Source organism: Oryzias latipes, chromosome 19 (assembly GCF_002234675.1).
Source record: "Oryzias latipes chromosome 19, ASM223467v1".
Lineage (NCBI taxonomy): Eukaryota > Metazoa > Chordata > Actinopteri > Beloniformes > Adrianichthyidae > Oryzias > Oryzias latipes.
In genome coordinates, this window is record NC_019877.2 from 1652258 (window position 1) to 1674175 (window position 21918).

Sequence of the window (21918 nt, forward strand, 5' to 3'; positions counted from 1 at the left end):
GTCCGGGAGCGCGTGAAGGGCGTGATACGGTTCTGCATTCAGCTCCGAGTGAAGCTCTACCTCCAGACCCTTTTATAGGGAAGATAAAACTCGGGGAAATGACATCGAGCACGCGGAAGTTTGTGTTTTCTGGCGGAGCTAGCTGGTTAGCCCAGTTAGCCTGTTAGCAAGAAAGCTTTTCTGTTTACAGTTGCAACTAAACCGAACTTTACCGGTTATTCAGACAACAGAAAAAAAGTTGTTAACGGTTCCCACCGGATTTCACCGCCTTGTTGTCACCGGATGACATATCCGGCTAGCAGCGCTGCACCTGCGGGTTCTGATCTTCGCCGGACTCGGTTCTTCGTCGCCATGGGCCCCGTTGGAAGCCAGTGAAGCCCCGCGGGGAGCGACCACAGCCCCTCCGGCCATGGGAGGATGCGTGGGGAGGTACTGGCGAGGCTGGGACGAGTCACAGAGCCGAGGTTCGTCCGGGAACGGTGGGTTCGGAGTTTGCTGTTTATATGACACTTTAGAGTAGCAAATGCAGCAGAGTCATAGAAAAAGACAAGAAAACGAGCTAAATGTAGGTTAATTAAACCTGGGGGGGGGGGGGGGGGGGGGGTATTATTTATGTTCTTATTTGACATTTATCTTCAACTATTTGACACCTGACACTGTTGTTTGACCCTAACTACTATGCAAACGAGCTTTAGCTGATTTGGTTGGACTTGAACCCGGAAAGGACACACATTTGAATGCGTGCAGGTGAGCTGGTACCTGAGGAACCTGTGACTGAATGGATCACGTGATCACGTGATGCAGCAGCGCCTCTGAACGCTGGTTTTAGGGTGCAAACAGGAACGTGGCCTCCTCTGCGTTTGACCTTGACCTGCATAAGAAGTGGTGGAATAGCTGCTCTCCTTTGTTTGCACAAGTATTGTCTGTAATCCGCCCAAAAGTTTGGGAATCTTCTGCAGTGCATACATACACACTCAACGCACATTTATTTGTAGAATGCGTGTATAGAAAGTTCAAAACCTATTGTTTATTCCATGTTTGTGCATCTCTTAACCTGGCGAAAGGTCCGGCTGAAGTTGAAGCACACGAGAGTGTAGAGGACGGTCGACCTGTGAGGCCAAATGCAAAAAAACAAAAGGGAGTCAAACAGCTTGCTTTGAAGGAAATGTTCTCCATTTGAACCTTTGATCGGAGCTCCTGCGGCGTGGCAGGAGTTCTTTAAAATAAAACGTTCGTCGTTCATGCAGGTGGATGCTTAAGAATGGGGCGGAGCAGGAAGCTTGTTTCTTCATCACAAATACGATGTTTTCCAAACCACGTTTTTTTCCGTCTGCTCCCGATTTGCATTGATTTGAATAAAGAAGACACTCAGAAACGGAATTTTGAGCTTCATTTTCTTTCCATTTGTCCTCCCATCATCAAAAGATGCTACAAGAACACGTTTAAAACTCCATTTTCATGGCAGTGCTTCTTTAAGCGAAGATGTTTACATGAATGTGCTTGCACTCTAATTCTACCTTGGTTTTATTTTGAAATGATTTCTATTTTTGCTTTTTTATTTGTATGCTCTTATTTTGAAACATGTTTACAGCAGTCTCTCTGAGGGTTTTGCTTTGAACCTTTCTGTGTTTTTGACAGTGATAGCTGTGGTCATATAAGGTCACCTTGGCGTGTGTCCATATATGTGTTGCGTTGGCGTTTACTCCAGTTTTACAGGATAAAACCAAGTTTTTCCAGGCAGCCACCGTTCACATTGCTTAGAGCATCAAACCACTGGGGCTGAGTGTGTTTTTGCACGTTAGTGTCTAGAATTTATTGAGGCTGTCGGAGCAAACATTCCTCTCGTATTTTACTGTGACTCATTTCCTGCTTCGCTTGCCGTCAGACACTCCCTCATTAACAGAGAACAAGTCCCATCATGCCCTGCGGCAATCGCTGACTCTCCAACCTGCAGACGCTTGTGTGACGGAGCAGAAATTGGGCGATGAAATGTGTGAGTGAATCCTTGTTTGTGGTCACGACTTTGGTCAGGTCAGCCTCGTTCAGCTGCTAATGTGAAGGTTTTTGCTGCTGATGAGCTTCCACAAGCGCCTGAGTTTGACAGCTGAAGGCTCGCAGGCGATGATGGACGACCATCAACGACCATCAACCCTCAGAGCTGCAAAAGCGTTGAAGAGGACGCTGCTGAGGAATGCAGGCGTCTCATCCAAACTCAAAAAGGGAGAAATGGTTTTGCTGCTGCTGAGAGAAACAGACTGAAGTTGTTCCTCCGGTCTGAAATGTGTCGTTTTATGTGCTCTATTTCTTACCAACCAGGCGTTTCCTCTTATTTCTGCTTTACCACAACTATTCCCATCAAACGTTTCAGAAATCTCTTTAAAGACTGAAAAGATGCAGTTTGAAAAAGATCATTTTGGTGTCGTAGAAAATACTGGGGGGGGGCTACAAGCACCCTGCTCTGCTCCATTCTGATCATCCACCTGCAGACAAACACATCCATGAACGTCTCTGTTTTCCTCGTCTGAGCTGGAATCTGGATCTAAACTGGATTGCTCGCCATTTTTGTTGCACCGCTAATGTTAGCTTGTGGTTGTGAGGGGCTGTGAGCTAACGGGAGAGCAAGTAAACAAAGGGATGATGGGATATCAGCTGCGGCTTAGCTCTGCACCCACCGTCCTGCCAACAACTCAGAGGTGGATGTCGAAAGAACGCCTTCCTCTCTGCAGAAACTATGTCCTAGAAAACGACAGACTAACAATGTCATAATCATGGCTAAACAACCACTGGGAACACTTTGAAAATGCATCAAAAGATGATCAGAGCAGAATTAAAAATGTCCTGTGGATGCATAAAAACATGGATACATTTTCTGGAAGTTTATGTTGTCCCAAGTTTGAGGTTTTAACGGTAAAAGTTTCACTTTTGTTTAATTTAAACCACTAAATATGTGAAAACAGTTCTGTATATGAAACAGAATTGATTCAGAGAGGAAATAATGGAATAAATGAATAAAATCCAGAACGTTAAGATTTATTTTTTAACTTAATCCTTCTCTTAATCTATTTACGGAATTACATCTTTTTACTAAACAATTTGACTGATTTTAGGAATAAAAATGAAAATCACTAGCGTTTTAGAACATTTTCTTCCCCTAATGAGATTCATGAGCTCCTTGATGACTTTGCGGATCCTGTTCAGGTTTTGGTTTCCGTTCAGGACCTCGGACAGATCACACAAAGAAGCAGGAACAGGTTTTTCTGATCAGATAAAACATTAAAGAACGGTGAATCTGCAACAAACTTCTGTAAAAACCAGAAGAGAACTGAATGCAAATCACTTCAAACGCGTTTTTAGAAACGGCCAGAAGTTTTGTTAAAAACAATTTGATGTCTGCAGGTTGGATATAATGTTTTTGATTCCATTGGTTGTTTTTGATTTATATTGGTTGCAACCCCCCCTCCCCACCCCCCATAATTAAAAAAAAAAAAAAAAAATTCCTGCAGGGACTTAGAAAAAAAAAGTCACACTTTTGTGTGAAGATGAGTCATTTATTTATCTTTTTAAATCATTTTTGGTTATTAAAGCAGATACATTTTGATGAATAGTATTTATCTAAACAAAAAAAGAAAGAAGACTTTTTAAAATTCTCTCTTTGTCGCTGGTTTTTATTTTTCCTCTCGTTAGATGTAAAGTTTGTGGCTTTAAGACCACAAATTTCTTAATTTTTTGTGCTTAAAAAAAATCCAGAAAATATGAGCTTCTATGATCCACAGGTTCTGCAGATTTTTTAGCAAACGTGGATTATTTAGGAAAACAAACTCTGCTTTTGAAATTTTCCTTAGTTTAAAATCTTTTGGTTTATCACTGAAAGCCACACTGGTGCTGTTATTCCCTCATCAGTCCTCCATGTTTGAATGTTTCCTCCTTCCATCTTCTGGATCATCGTTTGGCTCCTCAGTCTGACTTTCTTCCTGGTTTGTCCCGAGTCTCAGACGGGAAACTCCAGAGTCTAACCCAACACCGACCTCTGTGTGTCTCAGACGCTTACAAATAATTCAACAGGTGACCTCCTCGCCGAGCGCTGGCCTTCGTTTTCCGTCACGTGACCTCCGACGGTTTCCTGCTGATCCAGTTGAAAGTCAAAAGTTAACATTTGATCCGTTTTTTTCAGCAAAAAATTAGATAAAACTGTGGAATACCAGGAAGTAAAGAAGCCTGCGTGTGGTCTAGATGCAGCTCTGAGTCACTTCTGTGTTTAGACTGGAGGACAGGATCTTCTGACTGATGGCTCTTCTCCATTCATGGACTCTATTGCTGTTCAGAAAAGAAAGCAGAGGATTTACTCGCCGTTTTTTGTTACCTGCAGTAAAACTGAAACGTTCAGCTCCTGTGTTTTTTTAACAGTTGATCTAAATGCTGATCTTCTTTGGCGCGTGCGTTCGCCTGATGGTGGCTGATTTGTTGTTTGGACTCGCAGGACGCAACGAACCTCTGAAAAGAGACCGTCCCAAATGGAAGAGCGACTACCCCATGACAGAGGGTCAGCTGCGGAGCAAAAGGGATGAATTCTGGGACACGGCGCCGGCCTTTGAGGGCCGCAAGGAAATCTGGGACGCCCTGAAGGCCGCGGCCGTGGCGCTGGAGTGCAACGACCACGAGCTGGCCCAGGCCATCGTCGATGGAGCCAGCATCACGCTTCCTCACGGTGAGACGCTCAGATCTCTGACGTTTGGAGGGAAAACAGACGACTGTACGCTTGTTTTCTTCTGCCCTCCTCTCTGCAGGAACTCTGACTGAATGTTACGACGAACTCGGGACCCGCTACCAGCTGCCCGTCTACTGCCTGGCGCCCCCCATCAACCTCATCTCGGAGCGCAGCGACGAGGACGCCAACGAGAGCCCTGAGCTGTCTGCGACATCCAAGAAAGAGTTCGTGCTGAAGGTACCGCCGTCTTCATCTGAGCAGCAAACGTCGCTCAGATCAGACGCCGTTCATGCCCAGAGCGGCGGCGGCGGCGAGCTGATTCACAAATCAAGATCAACAAATCACAGATCAGACCACAATTCTTACTATTTTATGTATAAATAATGTCTGAATGGCTGTTATACGTTTGTCTTTTTACTGGATGTATGAAAACTAAAATATTCATTTAAACACCATCATACATACATTTATCCCCCTGTGCCATGTTGTGGGGTCCAGATGACCCCACTCCCAACGTTAACGTGCCTAAAGCACGTTAACGTTGGGAGTGGGGTCATCTGGACCCCACAACATGGCGAAAGGGTTATCTTAACTGCGTTCCAGCGTATTGGCGTCCTCCGCCTCTGTTTCTACACGCCTCAAATTCGCTGCTAGATGCTTGATGAAAACCTGCTGCCCCTGCAGGAGCGGCGTCTGAATGACGGCGTCTCTCTGTGAGCCACTTTGACTTTGACTTGCTGTTCCGCATGAGTCCGAGGAGAGAAAATATAAAAACATGTCATACAATATACAATGTTATTGTATAGTTTTAGTGAGTTGCCTAAAACTATCATCACGTTCAGGAGGAGAATGACCAGATTTTCCTTCATGTTGGTTTTAGACTCCACCCACATGGTCAACGCGTCACGGACCAAAGCGGACTTCCTGATTGGTTGACACGATGTGAATTCTTTAAACGCTGAAATGACTTGACGTTAAACTGGACGTGCAAATCGCGGTCGGTGTGAACGTAGCTTCATCATCTACGTAAAAACAATCTATAGTTTTGAGAACGAGAACCTTCACTGACGCTTTACTTTGGAGTTTTATGTACTTCCTGTGACAGTAGTACTTTGGTTTAGTTTATAAACTTAAGATATTCTGGAATTTAAAGCCATAATTAAATGACATACAGTGTATTTCTTTTTTTTACTGACCCATGCGAGTTCTCATTTCACGCCTTGACCTCTGCAGGTGCGACTGTCGACGGGGAAGGACCTGCGCCTCAGCGCCAGCATGGCCGACACCGTGGGGCTCCTGAAGAAGCAGCTCCAGGCCCAGGAGGGCATCGACCTCCTCCACCAGCGCTGGTTCTTCTCCGGGAAGCTGCTGACGGACAAGACGCGGCTCCAGGACACCAAGATCCAGAAGGACTTTGTGATCCAGGTCATCATCAACCCACAGGCCCTGCAGAGTCCCAAGCCCCCCTCCCCCCTCCCCGCATCTGAATAGCACAGATGCATGCTGGGTAACTTGGTCTTAAGGACGGCTGCTGCAGAGTTTTGGAAAACAAAAAGTGTGAAAAGTGCTGCTCAGTTTCAGTGGGGTTTCTTCATCCTCGAAACCAGTTAAAGAACAGCAGGGCTGCCGTGCACGCGGCCGTGCACGTGACCTGTCGGTGCTAACAGCAGCCTCGCTCCTGCTGGGAACGCCTCTCTGACGCTTTGCCTCTGCACTGCGACGCTCTTGTCCTGCAGAAATGGGGGGGCCGATTTAGTTTCCGTGACGACGTGATGTTCACTCAGCAGTTTTTGCACATTTGAAGCTGGTTTATTTTGTGGTAGTCTGTGTGCCTTTACAAAACAAAAAAGAGAACTCTAGTTTTTAAAAACGGTCTAAAAACAGTTTTTTTTAGACTTTCTTAGCATGAATGTTGACGGTGATGAGGGCGGCGAGCGGCGTGCACGGCGTCGCACGAGCCGGTCCAAAGAAGGGAAACGGCTTTCCTCGCCTCCCGTGGTTACAGCTAAGGTAGATTCATATCGAGAAATGAGGATTGCAACATCGGTGATCACTCGTTTTACTGGAACTTTGAGGGAAAAACCCCTAAAGGCTGTTCAGAGGAAGCTGCCTCACTGAAGTGAAACCTCACGGGAAGATATTCTCGTCAGCCGAAGGGTTTCTGACTCCTTTAACACTATTCAGAGGGAATCGGCATTTTCCTTCTGCTTCATTATGAATATCTCTTATGTGGGAGAGACGGAAGCAGCCGCCGGCTCCTCTGAGCTCATGAATCTGTGTTTGTTTCTGCTCTCTGAAAAACCTAAAAAACAGTCGATTGATGTCAACTCTGCGGGTTTGAACTGTTCAGATAATCCTCCACTTTAGGGGAAATGACTGAGTGGAAATCCTGAAAACGGCTTCTTAAACCGGGAGTTTGGAGCGTAGAGGGCCGGAAAAAGGCCAGAATAATGCGATGACTCACATCCCAAAACAAAGATTAAAGCCTGTGGAGCCGCTCCGACTCTCTGTCTGCAGCCTCCAAATCCTCAAAGTGCTCCTTAAAGGGATCTTCAGGTCTGCGTGAGACGATCACCTTTGGTTTTTTTGCACATTCTTCTCAGCTGTCGCTCGCCCTTTACAGAAGCAGCAGAAGTTTTGCTGGAAGTCTTGAAAGCTGCTTTAGATTCCCGTCGGCGCACGTCAGAGTCGCTCATTCTCAGGCCAAACGTCCGTCAGCATTTCTTCACGACTCCTTTGGCTTTTGGAAGCTGTGAATTTCACCGTCTGACTTTCCTTCTCTGCACTTTTATGACTTATTGTTTCAGTCGTGTTTATTGTTGCTCTGCAGATAAGTTGTGTTGTAAAATCAGCCTGAACCTTCTTCAGCCGTCCTCTGCGGCCACTTGTTTGAACTCTGGCGGGGTTAGCGACGGCGGATCAAACTGAAACAACAACGGAAAGCCATAACAGCCGGAACGATTCCTACACTTCCCAGATTTGCCTTTCAGAACTACAAATCAACTTTCCAGTTGTTTTGCCACGAAAAGGTTCAACATGTCTAAGATTGTTTTCTTCTCCTCTCTGTAAGTAAAGTGGAAATATTTTACTCTTAAGTTCATTTATATGCTGTTTCGAACTGTTTAATAAATCATAATTATTTTAAAATATTTTTTGTTTTTTGCTCGTTTTCTGCCATCACCACTAGGTGGTGCTGTTCTCCTGTTCAAATCCTCTCAGCTGCATTAACTTCGGGCTAAAATATCTGCATAAGCAAATTTAGCTTTAGATGATGTGAGATTTCTGGAATTTTTGTATTTATTCTTCCAGAGATACCAGATTTTAGTACCTTTCTAAAGTTTTGATGCCTTTCAGGCAGTAAAGATGCAGGATTTTAAACAGGGGTGGCGTTCTTTCCTTTGGCTGCTGAGCAGAAAAATGCGTCTCTGGTCAGCGACTGTAAAAATCCACCACAAGCATTTCCTGAATGTTATGTAAGCTCAGTGTGAAGCAGTAAACATGCCATCGCACACCGAGGGGAAACTTTCAGCAGACTCTTCCGGACCGAGAAAACCGGGCTTTGGAGAAGGAGGAAAAAAAGCCCCTCATGGGCGCCGCGTTTCCCAGGAAGCTCGGTGTTTGTGGTCATTAGCCTGAAGCTTTTCAGGATGACCTGAAGCTGTCCCACCCCATCTGGATTTCCCCTCTTAAAAACTCGGGACCAACTTTCTGCGTTTAGTTCTACACAAATTGACTGTTGCCATTTCAAACCCATCCAGCCTGTTTCCCAGTTTCAAACCCCAGAGACGGTTCTTTTGTTCCTCATTTGTCCACAGAAGATGTTTCCAAAAGTTCTTTTTTTTTTTTTTGCTGTTGTTTTCCACAACCTTCTACACCATAAATCACCAAATCCTCTTTTCTACGTTGTTTCTGGCCAGGCCTAACCCTCGTGCTATCTTATGGGGTGACCCCAGATGACCCCGCTCCAACAGGCACGTTAACGTTGGGAGTGGGGTCATCTAGACCCCACAAGATAGCACAAGGGGTAAAGACCCACTCTGAAGACGGCATTTTTGACCTGTTCTTGTGACATTTTTAATTCAAATTGTTGTAAATCAGGAGAAGACCAGAAAATGGTGTTTGAAAAAGATCCTACTTGGGACGTAAACGATACGCTGAGCTCTTGGCAACAGGAAGGGGGGCGGTGTTGCTTCTTGCCAACAGCCCATAGGTGAATTTCTAATCTTGAACACAGGCTTTTAAAATTGGGGCTAAAAGTTTATCTGGGCAAACCTGGGCAAAGGGGAGGGGTCTAGCTCTCTACTGGTGTTCCACAGGGTTCTGTTGTCAGCCTCCTTCTGTTGTCCATCTACAATTCTGATTATAGCATTTACTCATTTTTTTTGTTCTATTTTGGCGAAACATGTATTAGTCTTATGCACCAGATCACACGACATCAGGAAAAAGACATCCTCAGATATTCAGAGATTGACCTTTTAAATTCTGAGAGAAAAATGGAAGTTAGGATTGGGAAACGGGAACATCTACTTCCCAGCAGGTAAGAAGTGAAGCATTCAGATCAACACAAAGATGCACTGCACGCTGTTCAGGACTCTGCTCTGGCCTTCTGACACCCCCAAACCAACACTGACTGGGATTCAGATGAACTCCTCAGCTCCTCCATCCACAAAGGTGGACTAGACCATCCAAAACTGTATTTTCTCCTAGCAAATCTCTGATTTTTAGACCTTTTCCTCACAGTTGAGTTTGCTTCTGACTGTTCTTGACCACATTTTTGTTTTCGTCGTCTACACGCGTCGTCCAGAATCACAAAGTCAGAACCTTTGAACCTAAAGCCCAGCTCATGGATCCATGTGAACAAAGAGCAGATTATCCGCACATTCCCGCCCTGCTTACCCGACTCTTACCTGCGTCTCATTTAAGCGCAGCAGTGAGTTACCTAACACCTTCTCCCGTAAACCCGATTACCCCGCGACCCGACTGACCACGTATGTTGAAGGGGGAAAGATGGGGCAACGCTCCAAGGATTGGCATGGCAGGTAGGGTCCTCTTGACCCACAAGGTCACGGGGGGAGGAGCCATCAGGGCTTTTCATTGTTCTTGTTTATGTAAATGTCAATGATCCGTCTTGGTGTTCCACAGGGTTCTGTTCTTGGCCTCCTCCACCTACAGTTTTAGCGTTAACTCACAGAGAACCAGCAACAACACGACAACGTAAAAAGTTGGAACGCATTTTGATTAAAAGATTTGGGACTTCAGCAAACTCACCTGTGGCCCCCCCCCTCTGGTCATTGCAGCATCTTTCATGATAGATTTTGGTGCAACGCAGATCTCCAGCTTTTCATTTCAGAACCCACAATCCTGCATGGAGGCTTTATTTGAAAACCTCTTTCATAACTGTTAGTTATACACATTTAAAGCTGTAGTTCACAATAACCATGAATGACCCCCCGTTGGGTCTGCAGCACCCCCATCTGTCCAACTCCCGCTTTCTGTTCCTCTTCGGTACGAGACCCAAAGAGACCAACTCCTCATTTCCCTGCAGCCAATCAGAATGCCGAGCTTTTCTCAGACTGTGGCTTAGACGGATCCGTCATTGGTCTGGAGAGCATTAAGTGCCTGTCAAAGTAAGACCCCCCCCACCCCCCACCCTTCAGGGAAGCTGATAGGTGAGGCCAATAAATTAGATCACTGACTGGAAACCTGTAGCTGAAACTTTTTCACACAAAAATCTTTGATGCATCTAACAAAACTCTCCCACAGAACCTTCTTTGGTCAGAAAGGACCTATAACCCGGCATGTGTTGGGACGTGGGTAAAGCCTGGGTTACGAATAGAGGCTTTGTTCTCTGTAGCACAGATTCTCTAGAGATGTTTTAGAAAATAGCAGCAATTATTGACAGAGCTTCTCTCAAATCCAAGCATTTAAAAAAATGTTTAATTCTTTTGAAACTGCGTTCATTCTTGGACACCAGAAACTTTTCAATGAAGTGATTCTCTGCCTGAGTAAGTGGTTAATACCTTCATCGATCATCTGGCTCTCATCTTCATTTGCAACCTCAACAAAACATAAAGCAAATAAAAAGAAATAGAAATTAGCATCTTCAAACAACACTGTTTAAAGGAACATGGAGTGCAGAGTGAAGAAATCATGTGCCTTTGTACATGTACATGTGATGATGCCTTCATCCCAAATGTTCTCACGTGTTGGGTGGTCAAAATGATCAAACGTGTACGAAATATCAAGGTTGTAGACTGTTCAGTCAACCTGCAGAGAGAAAATGTTCATGTAAATTCTTTCTAAGGAGATGCTGTGGGCGGCAGGTTGTAGTGATCGTATACAATACGCAAGAGTGAAGTAAGCAAGACGCAGGGGTGTTTTACGGATTTTTATTTTTTCAACTTCGTAAAATACTTGTGTGCAGCCCATGCATGCAGCATTGTGCATGGTCAGTAAGGAGCCACACCTTACCAATGACTAGAGTGTGGCGTGAGGACGCCGTACGACAGCATCACCTGTACGTGGGTTTAACGTCTATTAACCCTACAGATACTTCACAAAACACCTACCACATGCACGACAATGGTACGTTCCATTTTCACGATGTCCAATGAGGTGGTCATACGAGTCTTGAAATAAACTGCGAGACACGCCTAGACTCCCCCTTACGATGCAGCTACTCCTCTCTACGACCTTCCATCGACCTGGAAAACCTGCAACACCCAACCTCCTGTACGGGTGCATGTGACTACGGCTTAAATCCTATTTAACTGACACAAGTATTCTCTGACCGGAGAAAGGTAGCTTGCCATCTCTCGGTGGGTGGAGTATCCTTACCCCAGGTGGAGAAGTTTAAATATCTGGGGGTCCTGTTCACGAGTGAGGGAAGACCGGAGCGTGAGATTGACAGGCGGATCGGAGCGGTGTCCGTAGTTATGCGGGCGCTGTATCGGTCCGTGGTGAAGAGAGAGCTGAGCCGAAAAGCAAAGCTCTCAATTTACCGGTCGATCTTCGTTCCAATACTCACCTATGGTCATGAGCTATGGGTCATGACCGAAAGAACGAGATCCCGAATACAAGCGGCTGAAATGAGCTTCCTCCGTGGGGTGGCGGGGCGCTCCCTTAGAGATAGGGTGAGAAGCTCGGCCACCCGCGGGGAGCTCTGAGTAGAACCGCTTCTCCTCCACATCGAAAGGAGCCAGTTGAGGTGGCTTGGGCATGTAGTCCGGATGCCTCCTGGACGCCTCCCTGGAGAGGTGTTCCGGGCATGTCCCACTGGGCGGAGGCCCCGGGGAAGACCCAGGACACGCTGGAGAGACCATGTCTCTCTGCTGGCCTGGGAACGCCTCGGGGTTCCCCTAGAGGAGCTGGAGGAAGTGGCTGGGGTGAGGGAAGTCTGGGCATCTCTGCTTAGACTGCTGCCCCCGCGACCCGGTCCCGGATAAGCAGAGGAAGATGGATGGATGGATGGATGGAAGTATTCTGTGCTAGAACGTCATTGGTTGAATATTCATTCTGTAATCAAGCTTTACTTGAAGGTTGTGGAGTGAGGGGAGCTTCTCTGACAGGAATCCTGACTTCATCAAGAACATTGACTGTTTCTGTAACACTTTCACTGTTCAAAGGTAATTTAGTGTTTTGGACTGTTGGAGCCGTCCTCGGTAGGAGTTACATTCATAAAAAGAAATGTTTGCTCAAGGTTTTTCTTTTTTTAAAGAAACCCAATTTCTGTTTTGTTGGCTTTGGTTTCTGACTGTGCTGCTTTTCTGACCTCACTAATGTCTTTTCATTATTAGACACACATTATTTCTTGTGAAGATTGGATCCAAATACTTTGAAAATAGTTGTAGAACCCGCCCCGGATTGGTTTGGGAGTTTTCACACATCTGACGGATGCAGATCAACAGGCTGCCAAAACATGAGCTTTTACAGAGGCTCAGACCGACTCGTGATCAGTAATTAGACAACAACTGACCAAGTTTTGAAATATCCCATCATGCAGTTCCTCTGAGGTTTTATTTATTTGTGTAACTTTAGAACCAGAAGACGAGAACTGAAAGACGACGAAACCAAACCTCCAAGCCAGGAAAAAACACTAAATGTATTCTTTTGCTGAGCTACGCTCCATTTGAAGTGGCTTGTAATTTCACCATGACAATAAGGCTTCTCTTCTTTCTCGAGCTGGACGGTTCTCCAGAACTGACATCAGTCAAAACAATAGGAATTCTTGTGTTGTGACGGAAATGTGGCAGATATCTAATTCAATTTAATTGTGTTTATATGGCGCGAAATCACACCAACAGTCCTCTCAGAGGGCTGTGTTATCTAATTACACCTTCCCTTCAAACAGAAATGGAATGATGAGCAGATGATGTCCGTCTTACAGGAATTCTATTTATTTATTGAAGTTTGCTAAATATTTATGACTTAATTTTAAAATAAAATAAAACGTTTTTTTCCCTTTAATTTATGTAAAAAAAGTTGTAGGTAGATGTTTTATCCCACATAAATTATAATCAACTGAATTACAGTAAATTTAACTTTTAGCTTTTCAATTGAAAATTATTACAAATCACTTATGGGACAGAATGCTGGGCATCGTAACTGTGCGTCCATCTATCCATCCGTCCATCCATCCATCCATGCATGCATCCATCCATCCCTCCCTCCCTCCATCTATCCATTCATCCCCCCCTCCCTCCATTTATCCATCCATCCATCCATTCATCCATCCATCCATCCATTCGCCCCCCTCCCTCCCTCCCTCCCTCCCTCCCTCCCTCCCTCCCTCCATCCATCTATCCATCCATCCTTCCATCCATCTATCAATCCATTCATCCATTCATCCATCCATCCATCTATCCATCCATCCATCCGTCCATCCATCCATCCATTCATCCATCAATCCATTCATCCCCCCCTCCCTCCATTTATCCATCCATCATCTATTCATCCATCCATCCATCCATTCACCCCCCTCCCTCCCTCCCTCCCTCCCTCCATTCATCCATCCATCCATCCATCCATCCATTCATCCATCTATCCATCCATCCATCCATCCATCCATCCATTCACCCCCCCTCCCTCCCTCCCTCCCTCCCTCTATTTATCCATCCATCCCTCCATCCATCCATCCATCCATCCATTCACCCCCCCTCCCTCCCTCCCTCCCTCCCTCCCTCCCTCCATCCATTCACCCCCCCTCCCTCTTTCCCTCCCTCCCTCCATCCATCCATCCATCCATTCACCCCCCCTCCCTCCCTCCCTCCCTCCATTCATCCATCCATCCATTCATCCATACCTCCATCCATCCATCAATGTAGTCATTTTTTCACAATACTCCAATGAAATTAATGTTTTTAATATGTTCCTGTGACCTTTTCTCATGATGGAGGACACATAAAAAGAATTACTATAAGATTAAAATTGCATTTATGAGTATTTCTTTATTCAGATCAATTTTTTTTTACATTGGATGGATAGAAATGAGCCTGTTTTTATCAAACATAATCATTAGAAGTAGATTTTGTTGCTGCAATGTTGCGTCACGATGGAAAAACCATTTTGATCTTGACTTCAAAGTATTGACTGTATGTGAGAACTACACTGACTGGCCCCGCCCCCTTGGAATTCCAAACATGAAGTTCTCTCAAAATCCTCAAAATAGACCTCTATAGATAAATAAACAGCTGTTACTCAGTATTTCATTGGTCAGAAGAATCGTTTTTGGTTGGATACCTTTTTTTTTACGTCCTTAATAGTGCTCTTATTTTTTATGAATTTATTTCTGTAGTGTAAGTTATTGAAGTTATAAACTGACCAATCAGATGCCTTAATAAAAGTAGTTGGATTCAACCGAGTGGAAGGGGTGTGGCCCTACAACAAACTCACTCCTGATTGGTAAAAGAAGTTACCATAGAAACTCAGACTGACTCAAACCCATCACTGTTTACTGATGACGCCTGGCTCCAACATGGCGGCCTACATATCGGGAGAAATAGCAACCGAATTGACTTCAGAGAAACCAATTTGATGTGATTTGAATCGCAATAGCCTAAATATAAACGTGAAATCATTTCTGCTAATAGCGTTCTCTTCAGGTTTACACTTCTGTGTCCAGACTTTAAAAAAAGGAACACAACTTATCAAATTAGCTGTTTCTAGTCTTTATGAAAACATTTCATTTCTCTGTTTAAAGCATTCTGAATTAGACAAAAACAGCAAAATACAACTTTTTCAAGAAGTCTATGGAGCAAAGTTATTTTTCGCACTTTGGGCAAATTTAGAAAAGCAAAGGCACTTCTTCCTACCTCTGGTTTCAGAGTCTGCAGTTATACAAATACAGTTTTTCAAATATTCAGGAAGGTCGTGTGTTAATGTTAATAACCAGAGAATTAAAGTTTTCTTATTTCTTTCTTATTTCTCTTTCTCGATCATCGACTGGTAAGAAACAAACAAAAAAAACAGCTGTTTGAAGAAATGTGATGCGATTCCACTGAATATTGGCTGGAAAAAAATAATAAGAAAAAAATCTAGTTTCCTACGAAACCATGTGGCCTGTCCAAACAAAGTTTGTTGACATTTCTGTGTATTTACCTCATATGTGATCATAAACTCTGGATCAAATTTGCCGCTTTATCCCTGGAACTAGAAAAATAAATTGAGAAAAAAACTTCAATTGAAATGGAGGTGAAACGGGATCCTGCTGGGAAGCGTTATGTCATAAATCATTTCAGCATTCAGCTTTTACAGAAATGTGATTCAGCAGCAGCCTTTATGGGACGACCTGGGGGTTTCCAATCTCCCCAAAGAGGCCGCCAGTGATGGAAAAAACAAGACTTGGAAGGGCAGCAGATGTTCTGATCCAGAGTAAATTTTTTTTTTACAGGACCCTCTGTCCATCAACCTACAAAAACAAGTATTCTGTAATCAGTGACATTGAATAAAAAAGAGCCATATTCAGTGTTTGAAGAATCTTTATTAGCTGTTCTTAGGTATTTTAATTTTCCCCTGAGGCTATTAGATTATTAATCCTGTCAAGTATTTTAAAATTCCACGTCACTTTTTGTATCTTTGCAATCAGCGTAGTATTTTTGATTTGATTTTGTTTACTTCCAGTTCCATTTACCTCCTTGTTGCGTTCTTATTGTGTTTTTAATCCTGAATTGCTTCATGTAGATAAGATAAAGATACTTTATTGATCCCAGCTTGGAAATTGGGTTGTTGCAGCGTCAGCGTTGGCCTCAAGATACAAACATACAAACAACAGAGAACAGAATAATCAATCAGAAAGAAACATCAGTGAAAAACAGTTGTATTGCATGACAGCTCTGGTGAGAAACAGACAGACCTTAAATGAGTTTATCTATTGCAAATAGATAAGTTATAGAGTCCAATGGAGTGAGGTAGGAAAGATCTCCTGTAGCTGTGGGTGTGACGTTACCCTATTGGAGAAGGAGCTCTGCTGACCATCAAGACCAGGATGTAGAGGATGCTCCGGATTATCCATGATGGATACGATCTTATTTAAAGTCCTCCTCTCCCTCACAGCTTCAAACGTGTCTATTTTACATCTGATTATGTATGTTTGAGCATCAGCTCTACATTTATATCAGTTTATATTTTACATTACTTTTAACAAGAAGCAATATCCAGACCAGAGCTAAAATAAATAAATAAATACAAAAAAAAAAAAACGACTTGAAGTTTTAGAAATACATCAAAAAATCTATCAGTACTTGACCCTTTTTGTGCCCCTCCCCCGTACACATGGTCGTTTTCTTTTTCTGCACGATAGTTGATACTAACTTAGTTTTTGTTATTTTGTTTGTATGGGATTCATTTTTCTGTTATTAGCAGATATAAAGATAAGTAAAGTAAATTTCAGCTGGCAGATAAGAAATATTTATGTGAAATAAGAGTCTGCATTTTAACAAACCTAAACTGGGGAGTAGACAGCAGGCCGAATTCGATCCTTTTGCTGCTTCTTATAATTTTTTAAAAGTTTTTTTTGTGTTTCAATTACTTTTTGCTGAAACACCACATAAGTGAACTAATCTACACTGTAACAGTTTGGTCCAAATTTAGTATTTTAACTTAAAAAAACATAAACATCCTTAATAGACTTCTTTTTTGTTGCAAATTCTAATTTTCTCCCAGCAAGCTTTAGGATAGATTTTAAATTTATTTTGCAAGTTTATTAAAGCTTAAATGAAATTTGACCTTCTTTTTAAAAATAATCAGATTTACTTTTAGTTTATGACCCTCCCAGACCCCCCCAGATCCACAGGTGCTGGTCTGCTGGTGGTTCGCAGGTCAGAACAAAAACTCACGGCAAGGCCACATGTCAGCACCGTGGACCTCACCTGTGGAACAGCCTGCCTGGGGATGTGAGGGCTTAATCCACTGTGGAGGTTTTCCAGAAAAACTATATAGCTTTTAAATAGTTTTCACATTTAATTAGATTTTGTTCATTTTGTTAATATTTAATTTGATTTATTTTCCTTGTATTTGTGGAATGTGTATGTGTGTAGGGTTTTTATTTGTTGTTTTTATTTTTTGTTATTATTTATGTCATGTAAAGCACTTTGAGATATACAACCTTTTTAGCAGGGAAAGTGCTACATGAATAAAGTTGAATTTGAATTAAATAAAAGTTTTAAAAGGTAACTCAAGAAATTAATTTTGAAATAATTTGGCCAAGCTATCAAATTGAAGACTTTGATCATTTATATCTGAACTCCAGTTCCTATAGTTACACTTATCTGTATATTTTTTAATACATGTTAACTGACTTCTATAAAAAAGATACGCCCTCTTGTGGTAATTTATATTTAAAAACCTACTGTGTTGAATAGGTTACAAAACAGCTTTGAATGATTTCAACTTGATTTTACACAAACTTGTCAAAAAATGACACATAATACAGTAATAATCTTGAACCCTGTGTTTGTGTGCGAACTTGTTTTTAGTACTTTGTCAGGACCATCTCTGGTGTACTCACCAACCTATGAGGACTAACAGGCTATTGGGGACATTTGGTTTCATCCATAAAAAAAACAATTTACAGGCCTCTGCTTAGGTGTAGGGCAAATGAGGCAAAAGGTGTTGGTTTGGGGTTTAAGTTGGGCATCAAGATTAAGATGCTGGTTAGGGGGGACTGGGCCCTTGGCAAGGGCAGCCGTGTTCCCTGGGTGCTGGCTTCCTGGGCCTGGCAGCCCTCTCTTCACGCAGGGAGAAGGATCCCTGAGCTTTCTGGCAAGGCCAAGAGCCGGGGATAACATCACACCTGAGCCGGGGGGTGTCCATGTCCCTGTGGTGTGGGTCCTGGTCCCTGCCCCTGAGTGCTGGGCCTCGCCAAATTTCCAACTGTGGCTGAGCCTGGTCGGGCCATGTTTACAACACTTCTTGTGGACCCCCTCTTCTCCTGGGTGCCCTCCTCCTGGGCGGGGGCGGCTGGCCCCTGCCTTGCTCCTTCCTAGACCAACCATGGGCCGGGTGGGTGGCTGCTGAGTGGGTGGCTGCCTGGAGCGCGGGCGGGTCTTCTTTGAGGGGTCCTGGCTCGTACCTGGGGTTGGGGCGGGGGCATGCCCAGAACTCCTGGGTGGGGATGAGGTGCTCGCCTGGGGCTGTGGGCGCTCTTCTGGGGCGGGGCCGTGCATTGGGCACTCCCGGCGCGGCAGGGGGGCTTCCCCCATGCCTCCCTGCTCTCTGGATCTGGGGGCCCCCCGGCGGTCCTGCTGGTCATGGCCTGGGTGGCGGATGTGATTGCCCAGGGGGCTGTTGTTCTCTACCTGCTGCCGTGTGGCGTTGGGTAGTTCTGGCTGCCGCAGCTGGGGCGGCGGGGGTCTTGGTGTGGGGATGACTGGGCACTCTCCCTCCTTTTTACATTCCAACATCCATTTTAGAAAAACATAAAGACTCACTTGAGCATAGGTTTTAGCTCACCTTTGCACAAATAGTTTGTGTGATTGAATGAAATGATTCACACTATTTGGTTTGAATGCATAAGTATGCATGTGGGAACATTATCTGTATTGTGTACATGTTGACATTTTTTGGAGCCAACAGGTATGTTTGTAACATTTGAGTGTGTGTGTGGACAGGCCCCGCCCCTTCTAAATTTGTTTTACATCTGAACCTGACCGTAATGATAAACATCCAGAAACTTGTTGCTTTATGCTGCTTCATGGTTTTACCCCCCTCCCCTCCTATTATCACCCTCCTATCCCCCCACTCTAATATCCCTCTCTCTTCTTCCCTCCTTTCCTTTTGCATCTGCTCCATCACAAAAGATTTTGATTAAAATCAATAAAGTTTGGCCTCATATTACAAAAGGGGTTTATGCAGACATACCTCTGGTTTGTCAGTAGAGTCATAACCCCTGTTGTTGAAGTAAAATATGTCCAACACAAGAGGCCTTCAGCTCTCATCTGTCTGCCCAGCTGTTGGACAGGACAAGTAAAAAAAAATACTGGTTATGTTGTAAAATAGAAAAAAATCCATTGAATGCCGGGGAAATTCTGTGTGTATGTGGGAGTCTGCGTGCATGTGTGAAGTGTGAGACCAAGACATTCAGCCATCAGCACATTCCTACAGGCCTCGGTTTTTCCCACTTGGAGAAAAGATCAGAAAGATTGCGAACAATTAGCCGTAAACATGTCACCTCTTGACCATTAAAGCCAATCAGACTTACGTCAGAATCATCAGCTCCTCCGTCTTTTATTAGATCTCTATATTTTGTGTGCAGTTGTGTGGCAATGAAAATCCTCTCATAACATGTTCACAGAGGTTTTGCAGCCTTCGGGCTCGTCTGCTCCTTGGTGGTACTTCAGGAATTTGCTTGCCGCAAATATTGTCTGAATATCTACAAACCAGAACATAACCAGGACTTTTCAGCATCAAGGGGATTGTTGTGGTGCAGCAGCAGAATCATTATTCTATCCCTTCGGTTTATTTGTTTCTGAGATGCAAAAAGATCAAACTTGGGGTTTTCTGCCAGTTTGACGATAATGTGGGGAAAAAATTCATGTTTCTGTTGAAGGCCGCAGAGTTTAGAAAGTGCTGCTGTAAACTAAGATTTCACTTGCCAAACTAAATAAACCTTTGACCCTTTTTTATGCTTTATAGACTTGTTTTACAAATATAACATGCATTCCATGGTGTCTATTGGTTGCCATGGAGAAAAAAACTATAAATCTTTGGTGGTTTTTTGAGGAATTTGGGACAATACAGGAATTACAAAAAAAAACCAATCTTACTCTAACAAATGCATCAAAATGTAAGAGTAAGCATTTTGTACAGAAGCTAATTTTTTCCATTTTTCACATTTAATTGTACTTTTAACATCCCACACATACACTTTACATGCAAAAGAGAAAAGGCCCAGAATTCCCCACAACTATGACACTCATGAAGCTCACATGGACAATTCAGGCTTGATCATTTTTATATTACTAGAATATTTTAAAAACTCTTTCAGTAAAGTTTGATTTTTAAACAAAAGGTGTTAACAGACGCTTGAAGGCTTCAGAAAAACTCTTGATTTAGACTACGGACGTTCCTAAAATGCCACAGCTGGGCAGCCGGTGGCCGCACTGCAGCATTTGTTATCAGGAGGTGGTGGCTGCTGAGGTTTTAAAAAAAGTAAAAGTATTACGGAGATCTGACAATTTACATTGGTCAATGTCCGACTGGGCACATTTAGAGGTCGTGCAGTGGAAGTCCAATGGCCGGCGGGGGCAGGAAGGCAGCAGCGCAACAATGAAACTGATAGGAGGGCCTCAAAGTGTCCCAAAATCGCCTGATTATTGGCCAATTTATGACTACCACCCTCCAGCCATGGAGGGTGGTAGTCCAGCCCTGCCCCTGTTCATTGTTAGAAATCGCACAGTAGCAGCATGTGCACTGCAGCATGACCAGGGCTGTTGAGATGGGCCGGGGGCCCGGCAAACCTGGATGTCAATCTGGAGATCCTGGCCACCGTGGGTCCAAATGGGTGGACGGCACTGATGCTGCATTGGTGCTTCATCCGATGATGAGTCCTGCTGTTGTTGGACCGCTTGGATCTTCATTTTCTTGGGTGCTGGGGCTTTGCCCTCGCTGGGTTTCTTGTTGTTCTTGGCATGTTGTCTAAAAATGTGTACGTTTTTGGTCCCCTTTTTAAATGACTCCAGCAACCGTGCAGCTGGTGGTACTTGAAATGGATGGTCGCTGTCTGGCTGGTGATCCACCGCACTGTGGCCGCACAGCTGATTTCATAACGGCGTCCTCCCCGCTTGACTGCTGCCGTCTACATTCATAACTATACCAATGATCTTGCCTCTCCATTGCGTGGTGGCACCATTATTTGCGACTGTAGCATTAAACATTTGCATTTCTGTTGTTTTGTGAGTGTAAAAGCAGATAAAAGCTCAATATTGTTGCTTTCCAGTCACTACTAAACTTTTTTTGGATATTTGTTTTTTGTTAGCTTGTACCATAAATTAAATAACCTGGTGATGGCCACATTTCTTTTGCCACATCCTAGTTCCAAGTAAAACTTTAATGAGATAATATGAATTTATTTACTTGCAGTTTTGAACAGGAGCAATCTCCTCACAATAAGAACACCAAACATTCAACCTGATTGTTTTCATTTCTTAAATTTGGTTAAAAATTATCTCCATTAAAAAAACAATATTTGGGTCTATGGCTTTATCATGCCGATTTGCTCATCGCCATCTTGGTTGTTTGTTTCAAAAATGGGCAAACAAGCCTTTAGTTGATGGAACCTGCTCAGTAAGGCCATTTTGGTATTGTCACCTTATAGTCGAAATATTGTCTTTTAAGTACAATTTCAACGATAAACAGAAAAATAAAGCAGTAATTATTGTAATATGGAGATCAAAAAGCTTGTCACACACAGAAAGTGTGTTTCTGGCGATTGTAAAAATGAGCCATTCTACATAAGAGTGATCTAGGGCTGCCTTGCTTGTGGCACAAGCTCCATAATTTTCATATCAAGAACACTCAAATATGAAGAATAAAGTGCTATGTTCTTCACAAAATGACATACAAGCGCTGCAGTTGAATGTGAGGAGTCAACTTTATTGATATTGTCAAAACAAATCCAAAAGTAGAAAATATATTGGTGTTATGTGCTTTAGTACTGCCATGAAATCTGTTAAACACTCATTTTAATGAATTTAACTTGACCTCAAATGTGTCCCTGT

The 21918-nt window shown here is 43.6% G+C and overlaps 1 protein-coding gene across 2 annotated transcripts; it reads left to right on the forward strand.

The window, feature by feature from the left end:
• The first annotated feature begins 2 nt into the window (after window positions 1-2).
• On the forward strand, window positions 3-7854 carry ubtd1 (ubiquitin domain containing 1). Of its 2 annotated transcripts, none has more exons than XM_004086800.4 (4): window positions 3-479; window positions 4478-4705; window positions 4785-4942; window positions 5939-7854. In XM_004086800.4, exons 1-4 carry the CDS (start codon window positions 410-412, stop codon window positions 6194-6196), a joined length of 714 nt encoding a protein of 237 aa, XP_004086848.1. In that variant the 5' UTR covers window positions 3-409; the 3' UTR covers window positions 6197-7854. The 2 variants fall into 2 exon arrangements, with proteins under 2 accessions (XP_004086848.1, XP_011471780.1); XM_011473478.3 differs by having other exon boundaries at window positions 5-464.
• Window positions 7855-21918: the final 14064 nt, after the last annotated feature.

Excerpts from the sequence above, each read along its gene's own strand:
- ubtd1 (XM_004086800.4), top strand. The coding sequence starts at position 410 with ATGGGAGGATGCGTGGGGAGGTACTGGCGAGGCTGGGACGAGTCACAG. Across the intron at positions 480-4,477 it reads CCGAGGTTCGTCCGGGAACG|GACGCAACGAACCTCTGAAA; the intron begins GTGGGTTCGGAG and ends TTGGACTCGCAG. Across the intron at positions 4,943-5,938 it reads AGAAAGAGTTCGTGCTGAAG|GTGCGACTGTCGACGGGGAA; the intron begins GTACCGCCGTCT and ends TGACCTCTGCAG.